The sequence below is a fragment of the Ranitomeya imitator genome, chromosome 3 (genome assembly GCF_032444005.1).
Source record: "Ranitomeya imitator isolate aRanImi1 chromosome 3, aRanImi1.pri, whole genome shotgun sequence".
NCBI lineage: Eukaryota > Metazoa > Chordata > Amphibia > Anura > Dendrobatidae > Ranitomeya > Ranitomeya imitator.
In genome coordinates, this window is record NC_091284.1 from 139,753,880 (window position 1) to 139,769,533 (window position 15,654).

At 42.4% G+C, this 15,654-nt stretch overlaps 1 protein-coding gene across 7 annotated transcripts in view; it reads right to left on the reverse strand.

The window, feature by feature from the left end:
• Window positions 1-15,654, reverse strand: part of CDKL5 (cyclin dependent kinase like 5) — a 442,123-nt gene that overhangs the window by 50,245 nt on the left and 376,224 nt on the right. For all 7 annotated transcript variants that reach the window (XM_069761528.1, XM_069761532.1, XM_069761530.1 and 4 more), the window contains 2 exons: window positions 8,698-8,778; window positions 2,967-3,124 (listed from right to left, as the gene is read on the reverse strand). In XM_069761528.1, the coding sequence (XP_069617629.1) occupies window positions 2,967-3,124; window positions 8,698-8,778 (239 nt within the window). The remainder of the gene's footprint in view (window positions 1-2,966; window positions 3,125-8,697; window positions 8,779-15,654) is intronic.

Below are 15,654 nucleotides of genomic sequence, written 5' to 3' on the forward strand. Positions count from 1 at the left end.
TATTTATTAGATGGGATTGGTGCATTCGCAACCCGGGATCCACCGTGCAGGAAAGAACCTGCTGCTAAGTAAGTGGCGGCACTATATGGCGGTAAGAACCAGCTCTGTTAGCTTCACAGAGCAGCCAAGAAAGCAAAGCTCTGTGCCCTGTTAGACTTTCACAGAGGCACAGGCTAACTACCCAAACGAGAGCAGTCAGTGGTCATGCATGCACACAAAACTCCTCGCTGGAGATGCCAGAATTCTAGGGGCTTATTTCAGCTAGGTCCCTGAATACACACAAACACAATCTAGGGGGTGGATATGAAGTACCCAACAACAGCCACTATACAGTTCATGCAGCTGCGCAGTGCTGCAACTGAGCACTTTCACCTGCCACTGGCAATGGAAACAGCCGATTACTGAGGGTGCCCGGGTGTCGCACCCACACCAATCAGATATTCATTACCTATTCTAATGAGGAGCCATTAATGGAAAAGTCATGGACAAAACCTGTAAGTAATTTCAGTATTTTACTAGTATAAGAATCTATAAAAAAGTATTTTGAAAGGCTATGCTACATCATGTTCATAGGAGCTGTAATCCATATATTTTTTTATATCAAAAGGATGATTTGATCATGGAATTTATGGAGAGGGGATAGATATGCTAATTCAGTCGTGAACAACCCTTCCTCATTCTGAATGTTTGCCCCTGTGAAAATAAAAACATATACTGTTTACTCACCTCCAGTCAGCTGCAGCTCTCACTTTCTCTTGATTACTTATTTGTCTGAAGGTCGGGAAAGTGACGCCAGCACTGACTGGACACAGAGCTTATATAATAACAACTGCTTGTGAGCCCTGGGAATGCGAGTGCCAACCCAGCTGAAACGGTGCCAGCACGGAAGGCGAGTATAGGTGTTTTTATTTTATCTGTGCCAAAAATTCAGATCGAGAAGGGTTTGTCCTAGTAGTGGAGAAATCCTTTAAGACGTTTCCTACTCATGAAACAGTTAAAAAACTTTCAGGAAACAATATAAAGAGGAAAATTGATTAGAGAACTCTATGAAATTAGGTTCAAAATGTGGGGAATAAAACCTTTCTCTATGACTGAAGGCTAAGGAGGACCCCATTGCTTAAAGAAAGGCATAAAAAAGCAAGACCATGAACATATCACATGGACAATAAAATTAGAGGATTAGCAAAACATTTTAGAGCTTAAAGGTGTTATGACTGCAGACTTATGAATTAGCCCCAGCGTACACACTGTGCACTAGGAGTATTTGACAGTTTCTGAGCTGGGAACGGCAGTGACATACTCGATATGCATGCTCTAGAGGACGCAGCCTCATTCCATACACTTGTATAGAGTGAGGTCGTGCCCACTAGATGGCAGCACCCACTAGATTGGTTTTGCCCTCGAGTGTTCATAACACATACATCACCGCCATTCCAGGCTCAGAAACCGGCTAATCCTTGCAGCGCACAGTGCGTGCGTGAGGGGGATTTATAAGTCTGCAGTCTCCCGAGTTCTCATTCTGCGCATGCGCCGCCTCCGGCGGCCATTTTCATGGAGACCAACTCATTATAGCAATGGAAGTGCGGGAGCTCCTGCTTTTCCAAAATGTCGGCGGAGCCCCCGCACCACCTAGAATCTACAAAAGTGCACGCACCAGCCTGGGATGGATGTGTGGGGGCTCCTGGATTTCCACAAATGCCGGCGGAGCCCCCGCACCACCGATCATCTGCGAAGCTGCCGCGCATCAGCCTTGGTTGTGTCTCCTGGTAAGTGCATCTGGCCTATAAGACGCACCCCAATTTTCCCTCAAAATTGTTTGGGAAAAAAGTGCATCTTATAGTCCGAAAAATACGGAAAGCAACAGAACATGTGAAAAGACTTGGGTATACTAATAGGTCACAGAATGCACATGAGTCAACAGTGTGATGAAGCAGCAAAAAAGGCAGACACAGTTCTAGGATGTATTAAGAGAAGCATAGATTTTAGATCAAGTGAAGAAATTATCCCCCTCTACTCCTTCTTGGTCAGGTCTCATCTGGAATAATGTGTCCAGTTCTGAGCACCACATTTTAAAAAAGAAATTGAAAAGCTGGAGCATGTTCAGAGAAGAGCTACCAGGATGGTAAGTGGACTGCACTGTATGTCCTACAATGAGCGGTTAAAGGAACTGGGAATGTTTAGCTTGCAAAAAAAAAGGGTAAGGGGAAACTTAATTGCTGTCTACAAATATCTAAAGGGATGTCACACTGTAGAGGGATCATCCTTATTCTCATTTTCACATGGAAACACGAGAAGAAATGGGATGAAACTGAAAGGGAGAAGATACAGATTAGATATTAGAAAAAACTTTTTGACAGTGAGGGTGATCAATGAGTGGAACAGGCTGCCAGGAGAGGTGGTGAGTTCTCGTTCAATGGAAGTCTTCAAACAAAGGCTGGACAGATATCTGTCTGAGATGCGTTGGACACGATGACCTTTGAGGTCCCTTTCAACTCTAACATTCTATGATTCTATAAAATGGTTACAAAAACAGGTGTAGGCTATCATGGTGGCCAGTGGTTCTGCAACCATGTGTTAGGGAAGGGTGACTTTAATTTTCTCCATGTCAAACACCATTTTTCTTCTTCATTTCTATTATTGAAATAAGTGCCTGTTTGGTGACAAGTCTACTCTTTTTTGTTGAATGTATTTGGACATGCTATTACAATATTGTAATGGTTCACAGTTGGTACATGTCCAATTATTTCTAACGATAATGGCTTTTTATAATAAACAATCAAAGCGCCAATGATGCTATCTTTGTAAGGATCAACATTTTTTAAATTAGTTCAAATATTATAAAAGTGAATGAACAACTGCCCATATTTTTGTCCTGTTTCAGAAATGTTGATGAAATCTTCAAACTTTTACAGCAATTGTTTTAACCTTGGAAAAAATAATGACATTTTACTGAAAGAGACAATAACCTGCTTGATGAGTTAGTATCTGAGTGATGAGTTTTTCTCTTGGATGATCTTGAAGGAGAGCTTCCACCACGATCCAAGAGTCTCTGAGTCTGAAATGCTGGATGGTTTAAGCACTGGTCGGTCAAATATCTATCAGATGGATTTAGCTTCAATAAGTTCTGGATAAAATAAAGTTTAATTTAGAATAATGAAGAGAAAAGCCCAAAACATAAAATGGGACACATGTAAAGAGGAACTATCGATTGGGCGTCCAAATAAAGAGGGACTGTCATTTAAAAAAATCTTGTGACATGCCTAAAGTTTTGATCTGGTATGTATACTGAGACCTCCACCAATTGCTGATATGAAAGGGCAGAAGTGTTCAGTAGAGATGAGCGAATTTGCTCGGATTCTCTCTTATTCGGCAAGCTATAGCGCAGAGGGAACCCGGCTTACTGGATCACGCTGGCTGATCAGCGTCGCAGCTGCATGTCTCGCTGCTGTCTCACAGTCATGACACATGCATGGAGAGCCCAACACACAGGCTTTCCATGCATGTGTCGTGACTGTCACACAGCCGCGACACATGCATCTGCGTCACTGATCACCTGATCGGCCGGCGCAATCCAGGAAGCCGGGTTCCCTCTGTAGCTTATTTGGCAATAGCTTGCCGAATAAGAGGGAACCCGAGCAAATTTGCTCATCTCTAGTGTTCAGCTGAGCAATGCTCTCCTTGATTATGGGCACATGGGGGCTGATACATCAAAGTATCTATGTCAGAAATCTTGTGTAAAACACTTTGAATACTCATAACATTTTTGTTCAATGCGGAGTAGCATAACAACGTTGTGACTTTTGGCTTTAAGCAGTTTCACCAAAATTGTAGTAGCCAGGGCAAAACTTCAGCAAAACTGCATTTGTTTCTTACTCCAAAAATATTAATCCAGTCAATGAATGTGGTAACATTTCTGAAAAGGTGCACAGAGGCAAATGCCAGGAATAAGATGTGCTGAAATCATTAATTGGTGTGCGCCACTTAATGAATTTGGAACATCTTATTTCTGCACATCCCTATTTAAGACGGTTACAAAAGTTTCAATGAATCGGTCCAATGTCTTCTTACCGAGCCATCTTCAGTCCCTGAGGACAGGTGATACTCGGAGGAGCACTACTGTCCCTTCACTTCAGTGGTCAGTGAGGGTCTCAGCAGCTAGACTAAAAATCAAATCAAAGTCTGACATATCAATCGTTCTTTGAAATGGCAGTTTCTCTTTATTATAAACATTTTAATAAACAAGTCATAACGAATAATGTCTAATGCGATTTATGGGCTCATTAAAAGTATAAATATTTCTACTTATAACACACACACATTTATTTAACAAAACAAAGATTAAAATTTAGTGCATCTTTTAAACCGGGTTTTCTAAGACATCGACAATTAGCAAGGAAAACAAGGTCACGGTATTTGCTTCTTTGTAGTTATCAAAGTTACAGGTTTTGTTTAGTAAGAGAATGTTAATGGTCATCAATATCAGATCAGGTATGGATCTGACACTTTGGCACCCCGACTGATCAGCTGGTACCAACTCTGCCGGCGGATGCATGTAAACACTCTGAGAAGAGCTACAAAGAGTCTCTCCATTCAATGTGTTGCGGCTGCTGCTGGGTACTGCAGAACAGCTGCTATTAAAAGAATAGGAGGTTTAGTATAGGAGCAGTTGTGCAGTACCAGTACGGCAGAGGCTGCTACACACTGAAGTGAACTGCGCTTTTCAGCTCCGCCCAAAATGTTTCCATCAGGCAACGCTGATCGATTGGGGTGCTCGGTGTTAGATCTCCACTGATCTGATATTGACTAACTAACTTGGGGATAGGCCATCGATATTCTACGACCAGACAACCCCTTTAACAGCTCCTTTATAGCCATTATTACCAAACGTTCCATGTCTAATTGACATCTGTTTCAACTATTTTGCTGCCTAATGGCCATTAAGCAGTGTTTTTCTATCTGACAAATATCCAGTTAACAGATAATTTGGGGAAGATTTATCAAAACTATTAACGGGAAAACGTTTTGCTACTTACACAACCAATCACAGTGCAGCTTTTATTTTACCAGAGCAGTTTAAGAGATGAAAACTGAGATCTAAATAGTTGCTATGATCAACAAAGCCGCCTTTTCTTTTAGACCGTTTTGGTAAATTACAAATTTTGTGTAGAAATTATTTTTTAGCCATAGAAGAGGATTTTTTTCAAATCACTAAAATTGGAATCAAAAGTACAGCATTCAGTATCATAGGAAAAAGGCCATGTTTAGGCTATGTGCACACGCTGCGGATTTTGCGGTGGATCCGCAGCATTTCCGCAGCTGCGGGTCCGCAGCGGTTTCCCATGCGTTTACAATAAAATGTAAACCTATGGGAAACGCAATCCGCAGTGCACATGCTGCGGAAAAAAACGCGCAGAAACGCAGCAGTTTACATTCCGCAGCAGGTCAATTCTTTGTGCGGAATGTGCAGTGGTTTTACACCTGCTCCATAATAGAAAACCGCAGGTATAAAACCGCAGTGGAATCCGCACAAAAATCGCAGTAAATCCGCAATAAAACCGCAGTTTTTGCCCTGCGGATTTATCAAATCCGCTGCGGAAAGTCTGCAGAGGATCATTCTACGTGTGCACATACCCTTACTGATACAAAGAAAGGTCAGAAAACTGTTCCTACTTAAGTACAGACAAGCCACACGGGGGCTGAAAGGGCAAAAAACATGTGTACATCTACCATTCAGGAGAAGTCATTGCCAGAATCATTTTTGTAGAATACAGTCTGGCATCAAGATTTTCCAAGAAAATCAGACAGCAGCACTTTGTCTAATATAATATCATGGGACCAACAGGCAGCTAAAGAGCATGGTGGACTACATGTAACTGTGTCACTAGTAATCTTTATATGATCTTTTCTTCTATAAAAATGTATGAAAATAATAAGCAACCGCCCTTCAAAATGGTGTATAAGGGAATGTTTATCAGTATTATCAGTATTACCTATGCAATATCATGAATATATAGAGCATTGTATGGCTTGTTTGTAAACCAAAAAGAAAAAAAAAACTAAAAACTATAATACTATATTATTTATATTTAAAACCAATGCACCATGTTTTAGCATTTGCAGTGTTCAAACCCAGTATCATTGGTTTTAAATATAGATAATAAAGTATTATAGTTTTTAGCTTTTTGGTTTTGATTGTAGGTCTTCTTATACTGACATGGCACTCTCTATAAGAATAAACCTTACCCCTTATGTTAGGGCTAGCGGAACGCACAGAGTATAGATAGGTACTGTTTCTTCAGTAATAACATAAAATTATTAAATGCCAAATAAAGATTTTTATCCCATATTAGTAATTCATGGATTATTTGCGCAGATACAATGGCCAGAGGAGATTAGGTTTATTGAAACAACTACAGTAGTTGGTCTGCAAAACATGGCTTCTGTAGCTGTCACCATGTGAATTCGAGTTATGAAAAGTAACTCTATGGAAGTTAAAGAAATAGCGCAAGACAGCCCATTTGGTCATTTTCATATTCCCAAGCCATCTCTGGTCACTACAGATAAACAGGAATCCCCATCACAGCTACGAACTACAGGGATGAGTATACCACTTTAACAACCAATTAGATGTTATGGAAAATTGTTTAAATGTCTTGTTCAAGTTGTGACATGACAACTCTGACTGAATGACATCAAGTCTCAGGCAAGTTAAGCAAACAAAATATTTGTTCAATTTATCCGCAGCTTGAAGTCATTAAACTTTTTTAAAGTTGTAATTTATCTGTAAAATGAAAATATTTCTTTGGGTGGCAGAACCGTCGTATTATGTCATAATATTCTGCCGCATGACCACTTTGACAGTCATTAGACATGATGTCACATTGTGACCATTGTGATCTTCATGGCAGGTGACCAGAGTAACACTAACCTAAATTACATGTCTACGATCACTTTAAGTGATACTTCCCTCTTTAAGACACAAAAAAGAATCAGCCATACAAATCACAGCTGGGAAAGGCGCAAGGTTACCTGCTGGGACTCTCATTAACTACATTTCTGTCTGCTCATGAATTTCTAATATCTTTTCATTTCCTTAATGATATATTACGTGTCATATTCACTTTTACATAGCAGACAATTTGTACTAAAAAGCTATAAAAGTAAGCTTTAGTGGTACAATATACAGTATATAGCATTTGAAGTAAATGTCTATCATTATGCTATATATCTGTCTATGCATCTAGCTCTGTGTAAAATGTATGCATATTTATATAAACTGTCATGGCCGAAAGTGTTGGAACTATTGAATATGTTCCAGAAAATGAAGTATTTCTCCCAGTAAATTATTGCGATTACATATGTTTTGTTATACACATGTTTATTTCCTTTGTGTGTACTGGAACAGCATGAACAAAAACAGGAAAAAAAAAGGCAAATTGGACATAATTTCACACAAAACCCCAAAAATGGTCACGACAAAATTGTTGGCACCTTTCCAAAATTGTGGACAAACAACTTGGACTTGAGAACCAAATCTGTTGAAAAATATCAACAATCTCAAGGTTACAAGTCCCAGTCCATCTCCAGCCAGAGATCTTGATGTTCATTTGTTCAAGGTGTGCAACATAAGCAAGATTACAACCCATGACACTGTAGCTAATCTTCCTGGACGTGGACAGCAGAGAGAAACTGATGAAAGGTTGTAACGCAGGATAGTCTGGGTGGTGGATAAGCAGCCCTAGTTAATTTCCAAAAAAATTCAAGCTGTCCTGCGGTCTCAGGATTCATGAGTATCTGTGCGAACTGTTCTTTGACACTTGAATGACATGAAACGCTATGGCAGGAGACCCAGGAGGACCCCACTGTTGACAGAGATACATAAAAAAGCAAGACTGCAGTTTGCCAAAATGTATGTTCGTAAGCCAAAATCCTTCTGGGAAAGAGCCTTGTGGACAGCTGAGACCAAGATAGAGCTTTTTGGTACAGTACATTATTCTACTGTTTACTGAAAACGGAATGAGGCCTACAAAGAAAATAACACAGTACCTACAGTCAAATATGGTAGAGGTGCAAGGCATCATGAAATCTGAAGATTACCAAAGGATTTTGATTCGCAATGTCATGTTCAGTGTCAGAAGGCTGGGTTTTGTAACATTGAACACCTGTGGAAAAATCTTAAAATTGATATTGGAAGAAGGCACCCTTCAAATATGAGAGATCTGGAAATGTTTGCAAAAGAAGAGTGGTCCAAATTTCAAGAAGCTTGTTAATGGTTATAGAAAGCAAATTATTGTAGTTAATTATTCCAAAAGGTGTGCAACCAAATATTAAGTTGAGGGTGCTAACAATTTTGTCCAGCCCATTTTTTTTGTGTGAAATTATGTTCAATTTGCCTTTTTCAGCTTTATGTGTATACTGGAATAAGACAAGGGAAATAAACATGTGCAATTGCAATAATTTTCTGGGAGAAATATTTAATTTTCTGGAACAATTTCAAGAGTGCCAACACTTTCTGCCATGATTTTTACCTATGTACATTTCAATAAACTTTAGTATCTTTAGTATTTAAACAAGTCTAGTATCAAGCTAAAAAGTTTAAAAAGTGAAGTTACAGTATAAGCTGCATATATTAGTTTCATATATTAGTAAACTTTCAGGTTTCTCAGAATTTCTACATGGTATAGCACATGCTCTTACCTTCATGAGGTCAAGTAAAACACTGCTTATGATACCCAAGTATCGTCTTTCTAAAGACTGAGGATGATTGACAGCTGGAAACTGGAAGAAATTACAAGAAAATAAGAACCATTACTATATGTTACAAAAGGTAACAGGCACTGATTAAATGAAATAATAAAAACCTATGACGCAGAAACAATGTGGGGTTGCCTTGTTGCTAGGGAATCCCCACATGTACTTATGCTGGCTAACAGATGTAAATCATTCAGCTGCGGCAATAAAAACTAAATCTCCGAGCACTAAAAAATACTTGGCGGTCACCCGAGAGTGCTCGGGAAATCTCGAGTAACGAATATATTCGCTCATCACTACTGAATAAGTGAAAATCTATAGATCGGTTGCACTTATGAATGTAGCAGAGAGCAGAGCTTGGCCATCATGTTCACCACCATGAGCACTAACTTCTCATGACTTCAGTATTACACCTAGGAAAGAACCAAGGGAGAATGATGGACATGAGTCCACGCAATTAGTGGAGGATCACAAATCTAACAATTATCCCCTATTGACTGTATACAGTAGGTGATAATTATTGTAGGCTGAAATATTCTTTTAGACAACTATGTAAATTAATTGAATCATTTTTCATGTAGAGGTGATCCCAAATTTCACAATATATTATCCAGGAGATGATGTCCAGGGAAAAAGTGCACACAGTAGGGTGACCCTATTAGAGGAGTTTATGGGATAACCACTAGTGATGAGCGAATATACTCGTTACTCGAGATTTCCCGAGCACGCTCGGGTGTCCTCCGAGTATTTTTTAGTGCTCGGAGATTTAGTTTTCCTCACCTCAGCTGGATGATTTACAGCTACTAGCCTGCTTGATTACATGTGGGGATTCCCTAGCAACCAGGCAACCCCCACATGTACTTAGCCTGGCTAATAGCTGTAAATCATTCAGCTGAGGCGATGAAAACTAAATCTCCGAGCACTAAAAAATACTCGTAGGACACCCGAGCGTGCTCGGGAAATCTCGAGTAACGAGTATATTCGCTCATCACTAATAACCACCACAAAGACACAGTCACAGAAGTTTACATATACTATATAAAAAGACACAGGTATCTTGCAAGTCTACAATTCTCTTCCTGATATATTGGCTAATTTCTTTTGACTTTCACATGATGCTACACAAAGCAGTGTGTTTCAGGTGTGCATTAAAATACATCCACAGCTGTGTCTCTAATTACCTCAAATGTTGCAGAAAAAAAAAAACTATCAGAAGCTTTGAATCACATGACATCATCATATTGGCAGTCCAGAATTGTTTAACCCCTTTACCCCCAAGGGTGGTTTGCACGTTATTGACTGGGCCAATTTTTACAATTTTGACCACTGTCTCTTTATGAGGTTATAACTCCGAAACACTTCAACAGATCTCGGCGATTCGGAGACTGTTTTCTTGTGGCATATTGTACTTCATGACAGTGGTAAAATTTCTTCAATATAGCTTACATTTATTTGTGAAAAAAACGGAAATTTGGTGAAAATTTAGAATATTTCACAATTTTCAAATTTTGAATTTTTATTCTCATAAACCAGAGAGTTATGTGACACAAAATAGTTAATAAATAACATTGCCCACATGTCTACTTTACATCAGCACAATTTTGGAAACAAAAGGAAGTTATAAGGGTTAAAACTTGACCAGCAATTTCTCATTTTTACAACAAAATTTACAAAACCATTTTTTTTTTAGGGACCACCTCACATTTGAAGTCACTTTGAGGGGTCTATATGGCAGAAAATACCCAAAAGTGACACCATTCTGAAAACTGCACCCCTCAAGGTGGTCAAAACCACATTCAAGAAGTTTATTAACCTTTCAGGTGTTTCACAGAAGCAGAAGCAACATGGAAGGAAAAAATTAACATTTTACTTTTTAGTCACAAAAATGATCTTTCAGCAATAATTTTTTTATTTTCCCAAAGGTAAAGAGAAAATGGACCTCAAAATTGTTGTCCAATATGTCCTGAGTACGCTGATACCCCACATGTGAGGGGAACCAGTTTTTGAGCGCACGGCAGGGCTGATAAGGAAAGGAGTGCCGTTTGACATTTTCAAGCTAAAATTGGCTGGAATTGAGATGGGATGCCATGTCGCGTTTGATTAGCCCCTGATGTGTCTAAACAGTGGAAACGCCCCACAAGTGACCCCATTTTGGAAACTAGACCTCCTAAGGAACTTATCTAGGTGTGCGTTGAGCACTTTGAACCCCCAAGTGCTTCAGAGAAGTTTATAACGCCTGGGTGTGAAAATAAAAAATCCTATTTTTTCCACAAACATGATTGTTTAGTCCCCAATTTTTTATTTTCCCAAGGGTATCAGGAGAAATTGCACCCCAAAAGTTGTTGTACAATTTGTCCTAAGTACGCTGATACCCAATATATGGGCAGCAACCACTGTTTGGGCGCATGGCAGGGCTCAGAAAGAAAGGAGCGCCGTTTGACATTTTCAAGCTAAAAATGGCTGGAATTGAGATCGGACGCCATGTTGTCTTTGGCGAGCCCCTGATGTGCCTAAACAGTGGAAACCCCCCACAAGTGACTCCATTTTGGAAGCTAGACCCCCTAAGGAACTTATCTAGGTGTGTGTTGAGCACTTTGAACCCCTAAGTGCTTAACAGAAGTTTATAACGCCCGGGAGTGAAAATAAAAAATCCTATTTTTTCCACAAACATGATCGTTTAGTCCCCAATTTTTTATTTTCCCAAGGGTAACAGGAGAAATTGGACCCCAAAAGTTGTTGTCCAATTTGTCCTGAGTACGCAGATACCCCATATGTGGGAGAAAACTACTGTTTGGGAACACTTCGGGGCTCGGAAGGGAAGTAGTGATGTTTTGGAATGCAGACTGATGGAATGGTCTGCGGGCAGTGGCGTATCAGCGGGGGGCAGTCGGGACATGTGCCCCGGGCGCAGCCGACAGGGGGTGCCAGCGGGCCGCCTGATGATGCGGCGGTCCAAGGAGGCTCCTCGGTGGCGGTATTCTGCCCCCACACTGCAATAGTCCCATTCTCTGAGCCGGCTGTCAAATTGACAGCCGGCTCAGAGAAAGCGCTGCACGTCGAATCCCAGCGGCGTAACTACCCCACAGCAGAGCCCCTCCACCGCAGAGAGCCGCACGCCACAGCTTTTGCTGCCGCAGCTCTCTGCGCATAGGACCTGTGATGAGGTCACAGGAGGGGAGGAGAGTGAGGAGTCACATGATCAAGGGCCTCCGTGTAGTGCAGGACTCTGCTGGTTGTCACTCATGGTGCTGGACGAGGGTAAGCTTTTGTGTGGGGTCAGGGATGGTTTGTGTGGATGTAGCAGAGCCGTGTGTGTACGAGGTGTACAGAGTGGAAGCCGTGTGTGCAAGGTGTATGGAGCGGAGCTGGGTGTGTACGAGGTGTACAGAGCGGAACTGGGTGTGTGCAAGGTGTATGGAGTGGAGCCGTGTGTGTACGAGGTATACGGAGCGGAACTGGGTGTGTGTGAGGTGTACAGAGTGGAAGCCGTGTGTGCAAGGTGTATGGAGCGGAGCTGGGTGTGCACGAGGTGTACAGATTGGAACCGGGTGTGTGCAAGGTGTATGGAGCGGAGCCGTGTGCGTATGAGGTGTACGGAGCGGAACTGGGTGTGTGCAAGGGGTATGGAGCGGAGCCATGTGTGTATGAGGTGTACGGAGTGGAACTGGGTGTGTGCAAGGAGCATGGGGCGGAGCCGTGTGTGTACGAGGTGTACGGAGCGGAGCCGTGTGTGTATGAGGTGTACGGAGCAGAGCTGGGTGTGTACAAGGTGTACGGAATGGAGCCGTGTGTGCAAGGTGTATGGAGCGGAGTCATGTGTGTCTATGAGGTGTATGGAGCGGAGCCGTATGTGTACGAGGTGTACGGAGCGGAACTGGCTGTGTGCAAGGTGTATGGAGCGGAGCCATGTGTGTATGAGGTGTATGGAGCGTAACTGGGTGTGTGCAAGGTGTATGGAGCAGAGCCGGGTGTAAGAGGTGTATGGAGCAGAGCCGTGTGTGTATGAGGTGTACGGAGCAGAGCTGGGTGTGTACGAGGTGTATGGAGTGGAGCCGTGTGTGCAAGGTGTATGGAGCGGAGTCATGTGTGTCTATGAGGTGTATGGAGCGGAGCTGGGTATACAGAGCTCAGCTGCGTGTGTAGGAGTAACTTGGTGTGGCCATTATACTGTACGCAATATGTGCGTTTGTGCATGCATGCGTAGCGCTGCAGGTGAATGTGCAGAAACTAAATGGTTTTGTGTGTACGGGGAGGAGAGGCGAGGGCAATGATGGGGCTGACAGGGAGAGTGCAATAATTGGGATGGAGGGGGAGGAGGAAATGATGGACGTGGTGGAATGGGCAATGATGGAGGTAGAATGGGCAATGATGGGGGTGGGGGGAGGAAATGATGGAGGTGGTGGAATGGGTAATGATGGGGGTGGGGGAGGCAATGATGGAGGTGGAAATTGGAATGGGCAATGATGGTGGTGGGAGAATGCAATGTTGGTGGGGAGGAGGAAATCATGGAGGTGGTGGAAAGGGCAATAATGAAGGGGAAAGAAATGATGGAGGTGGTAGAATGGACAAGGATGGTGGTGGTGGAAAGCACACTGATGATATTTTAGGGGGAGAAAATGATGAAGGTGGTGGAATGGGCAAGTATGGTGATGACGGCGGAAAGGACAATGATGATGGTGGTGGAAAGGGCAATGATGGGGATGGTGGGGGAAGAGAAAATGATGGCTATGGTGGAAAAGGCAAAGGAGGAAATGATGGAGGTGGTGGAATGGGAAATTATGTGGTGGTGGGGGAGAAAGCAATGAGTGGCGGTGGAGAAGGCAAAGATGGAGGTGGTGAAGAGAGCAATGATGGGGTGGGGTAGAGGAAAATAATGGGAAAATATCAGGAAACAGTACAGGAGAATGGGCGGGCATATCGGAGGAAACAGTATGGGGGATGGGTGCAGACAGTATAAGGAGCGAACGGGGGAATGTATGTGGACACAGTATGAGTAGCGATGTGAAAAATGTATGTGGACAAAGTACAGGGAGTGAGGGTGATGGGATGTATGCAGACACAGTATGGGGAGTCAGGTGAGCAGGCAGTATAGAAAGTGAGGGGGGGAAATATATGAGGAGACAGTATGGTGAAAAGGGGGGATGTGAGAGGAGACAGTATGAGGAGGGAGGGGAATAGTGTGAGGAGACAGTATGGGGAGAAAAGAGAGTGAGCACAGAATAGAAAATGAGTAGTGGGGGCATACCATGGGGGGACAGTGTAAGGGCACAACCAGGAAGGGGACAGTATACCAAGGAGGGGGAGTGTGATGAGAGAGTACAGTATGAATACTGGGCCCTATAGAGGGGGACACAGTATGAGAGGACAGTGTGAAGAGGGGGCCGGTATGGAAAGGAGAGGTCAGTGTGAAGAGCATGTACCATATGAGGGACAATGTGGGGGTCATATTTTGTGCAGACAATATAGTGAGGGGCAATTTTTTATTCAGGAGCATTATAATGACACTTGTATCTTTAAGGGCGTCATGTGGAGATTTTCTGCAAAAGAGCGGAGAAGATGGAAGTCTGCAGAGACGGCTGTGGATGCGAAAACTCATCATGGAGTCTGGACAAGATGAAGAAAAGGAGAATGACTCCAGAGGCGACGTCATCTATAAGGTACCTGGATGTAAATGTTATTTGTGATACTGACTAACTCTCATGTTTTTATTTATGTTAGGAGCATTAAAGGGAATGTCCAGGTTTGTAATGAGTCTGCAGTCATTCTTTGTGACTGCAGACTTCTGACTTCTCACAGTGCGCACTGCAAGTTGTCAGGATTCTCTCGTGCTGGGGATTTACATTAATGCGGTCACATGCTGACTAGATATGTGTGACCTCAGTCAATAAAAATGAACTGAGAGAGTCTAGTCGGAATGTGGTCAGAAGTATACAAATCACATACTTGTGCTGACATGACTGTCCACCGGCAAGGAAGAATCCTAAAAGTGTGCAGTGCATGCGTTGTGAGAATTCAGAAGCTGCGATGTCAGGATTCAGCTCTGCAGGTTCCAGTAGTCATCACATGGACACGTCACTCATATGCGACTTTCATACTTATGGTCCTGTGATAACGAGCTTTTCTTCTGCTTCTCTGTTTTTCACTGAATATTGAGAGCATTAGGGAGAGCGGCTCGTGGGTGCATGACTAAGTGTGCAAATCGCATATGTCCTGGGGGGGGGGGGGGGCGTCAAAATGGATTCTTTCCCCGGGTGCCAGAAACCCTAGATACGCCTCTGTCTGCGGGCATCATGTTCCATTTGGTGAGCCCCTGATGTGTCTAAACAGTAGAAACTCCCCACAAGTGACCCCATTTTGGAAACTTGACCTCCTAAGGAACTTATCTAGGTGTGTGCTGAGAACTTTGAACCCCCAAGTGCTTCACTAAAGTTTATGGCGTGAAAATAAAAAAATCTATTTTTTCCCACAAAAATGATCTTTCAGTCCCCATTTTTTTTATTTTCCCAAGGGTAACAGGAGAAATTGGACCTCAAAAGTTGTTGTCCAATTTATCATGAGTAGCTGGTACCCCATATGTGGGAGAAAACTACAGTTTGGGCACACTTCGGGGCTCGGAAAGGGAAGTAGTGACGTTTTGGAATGCAGACTTTGATGGAATGGTCTGCGGGCATCATGTTCCATTTGGTGAGCCCCTGATGTGCCTAAACAGTAGAAACTCCCCACAAGTGACCACATTTTGGAAACTTGACCCCCTAAGGAACTTATCTAGGTGTGTGGTGAGAATTTTTAACCCCCAAATGCTTCACTAAAGTTTATGATGCCCGGCGTGAAAATAAAAAAATTCTATTTTTTTCCCACAAAAATGATCTTTCAGTCCCCAATTTTTTATTTTCCCAAGGGTAA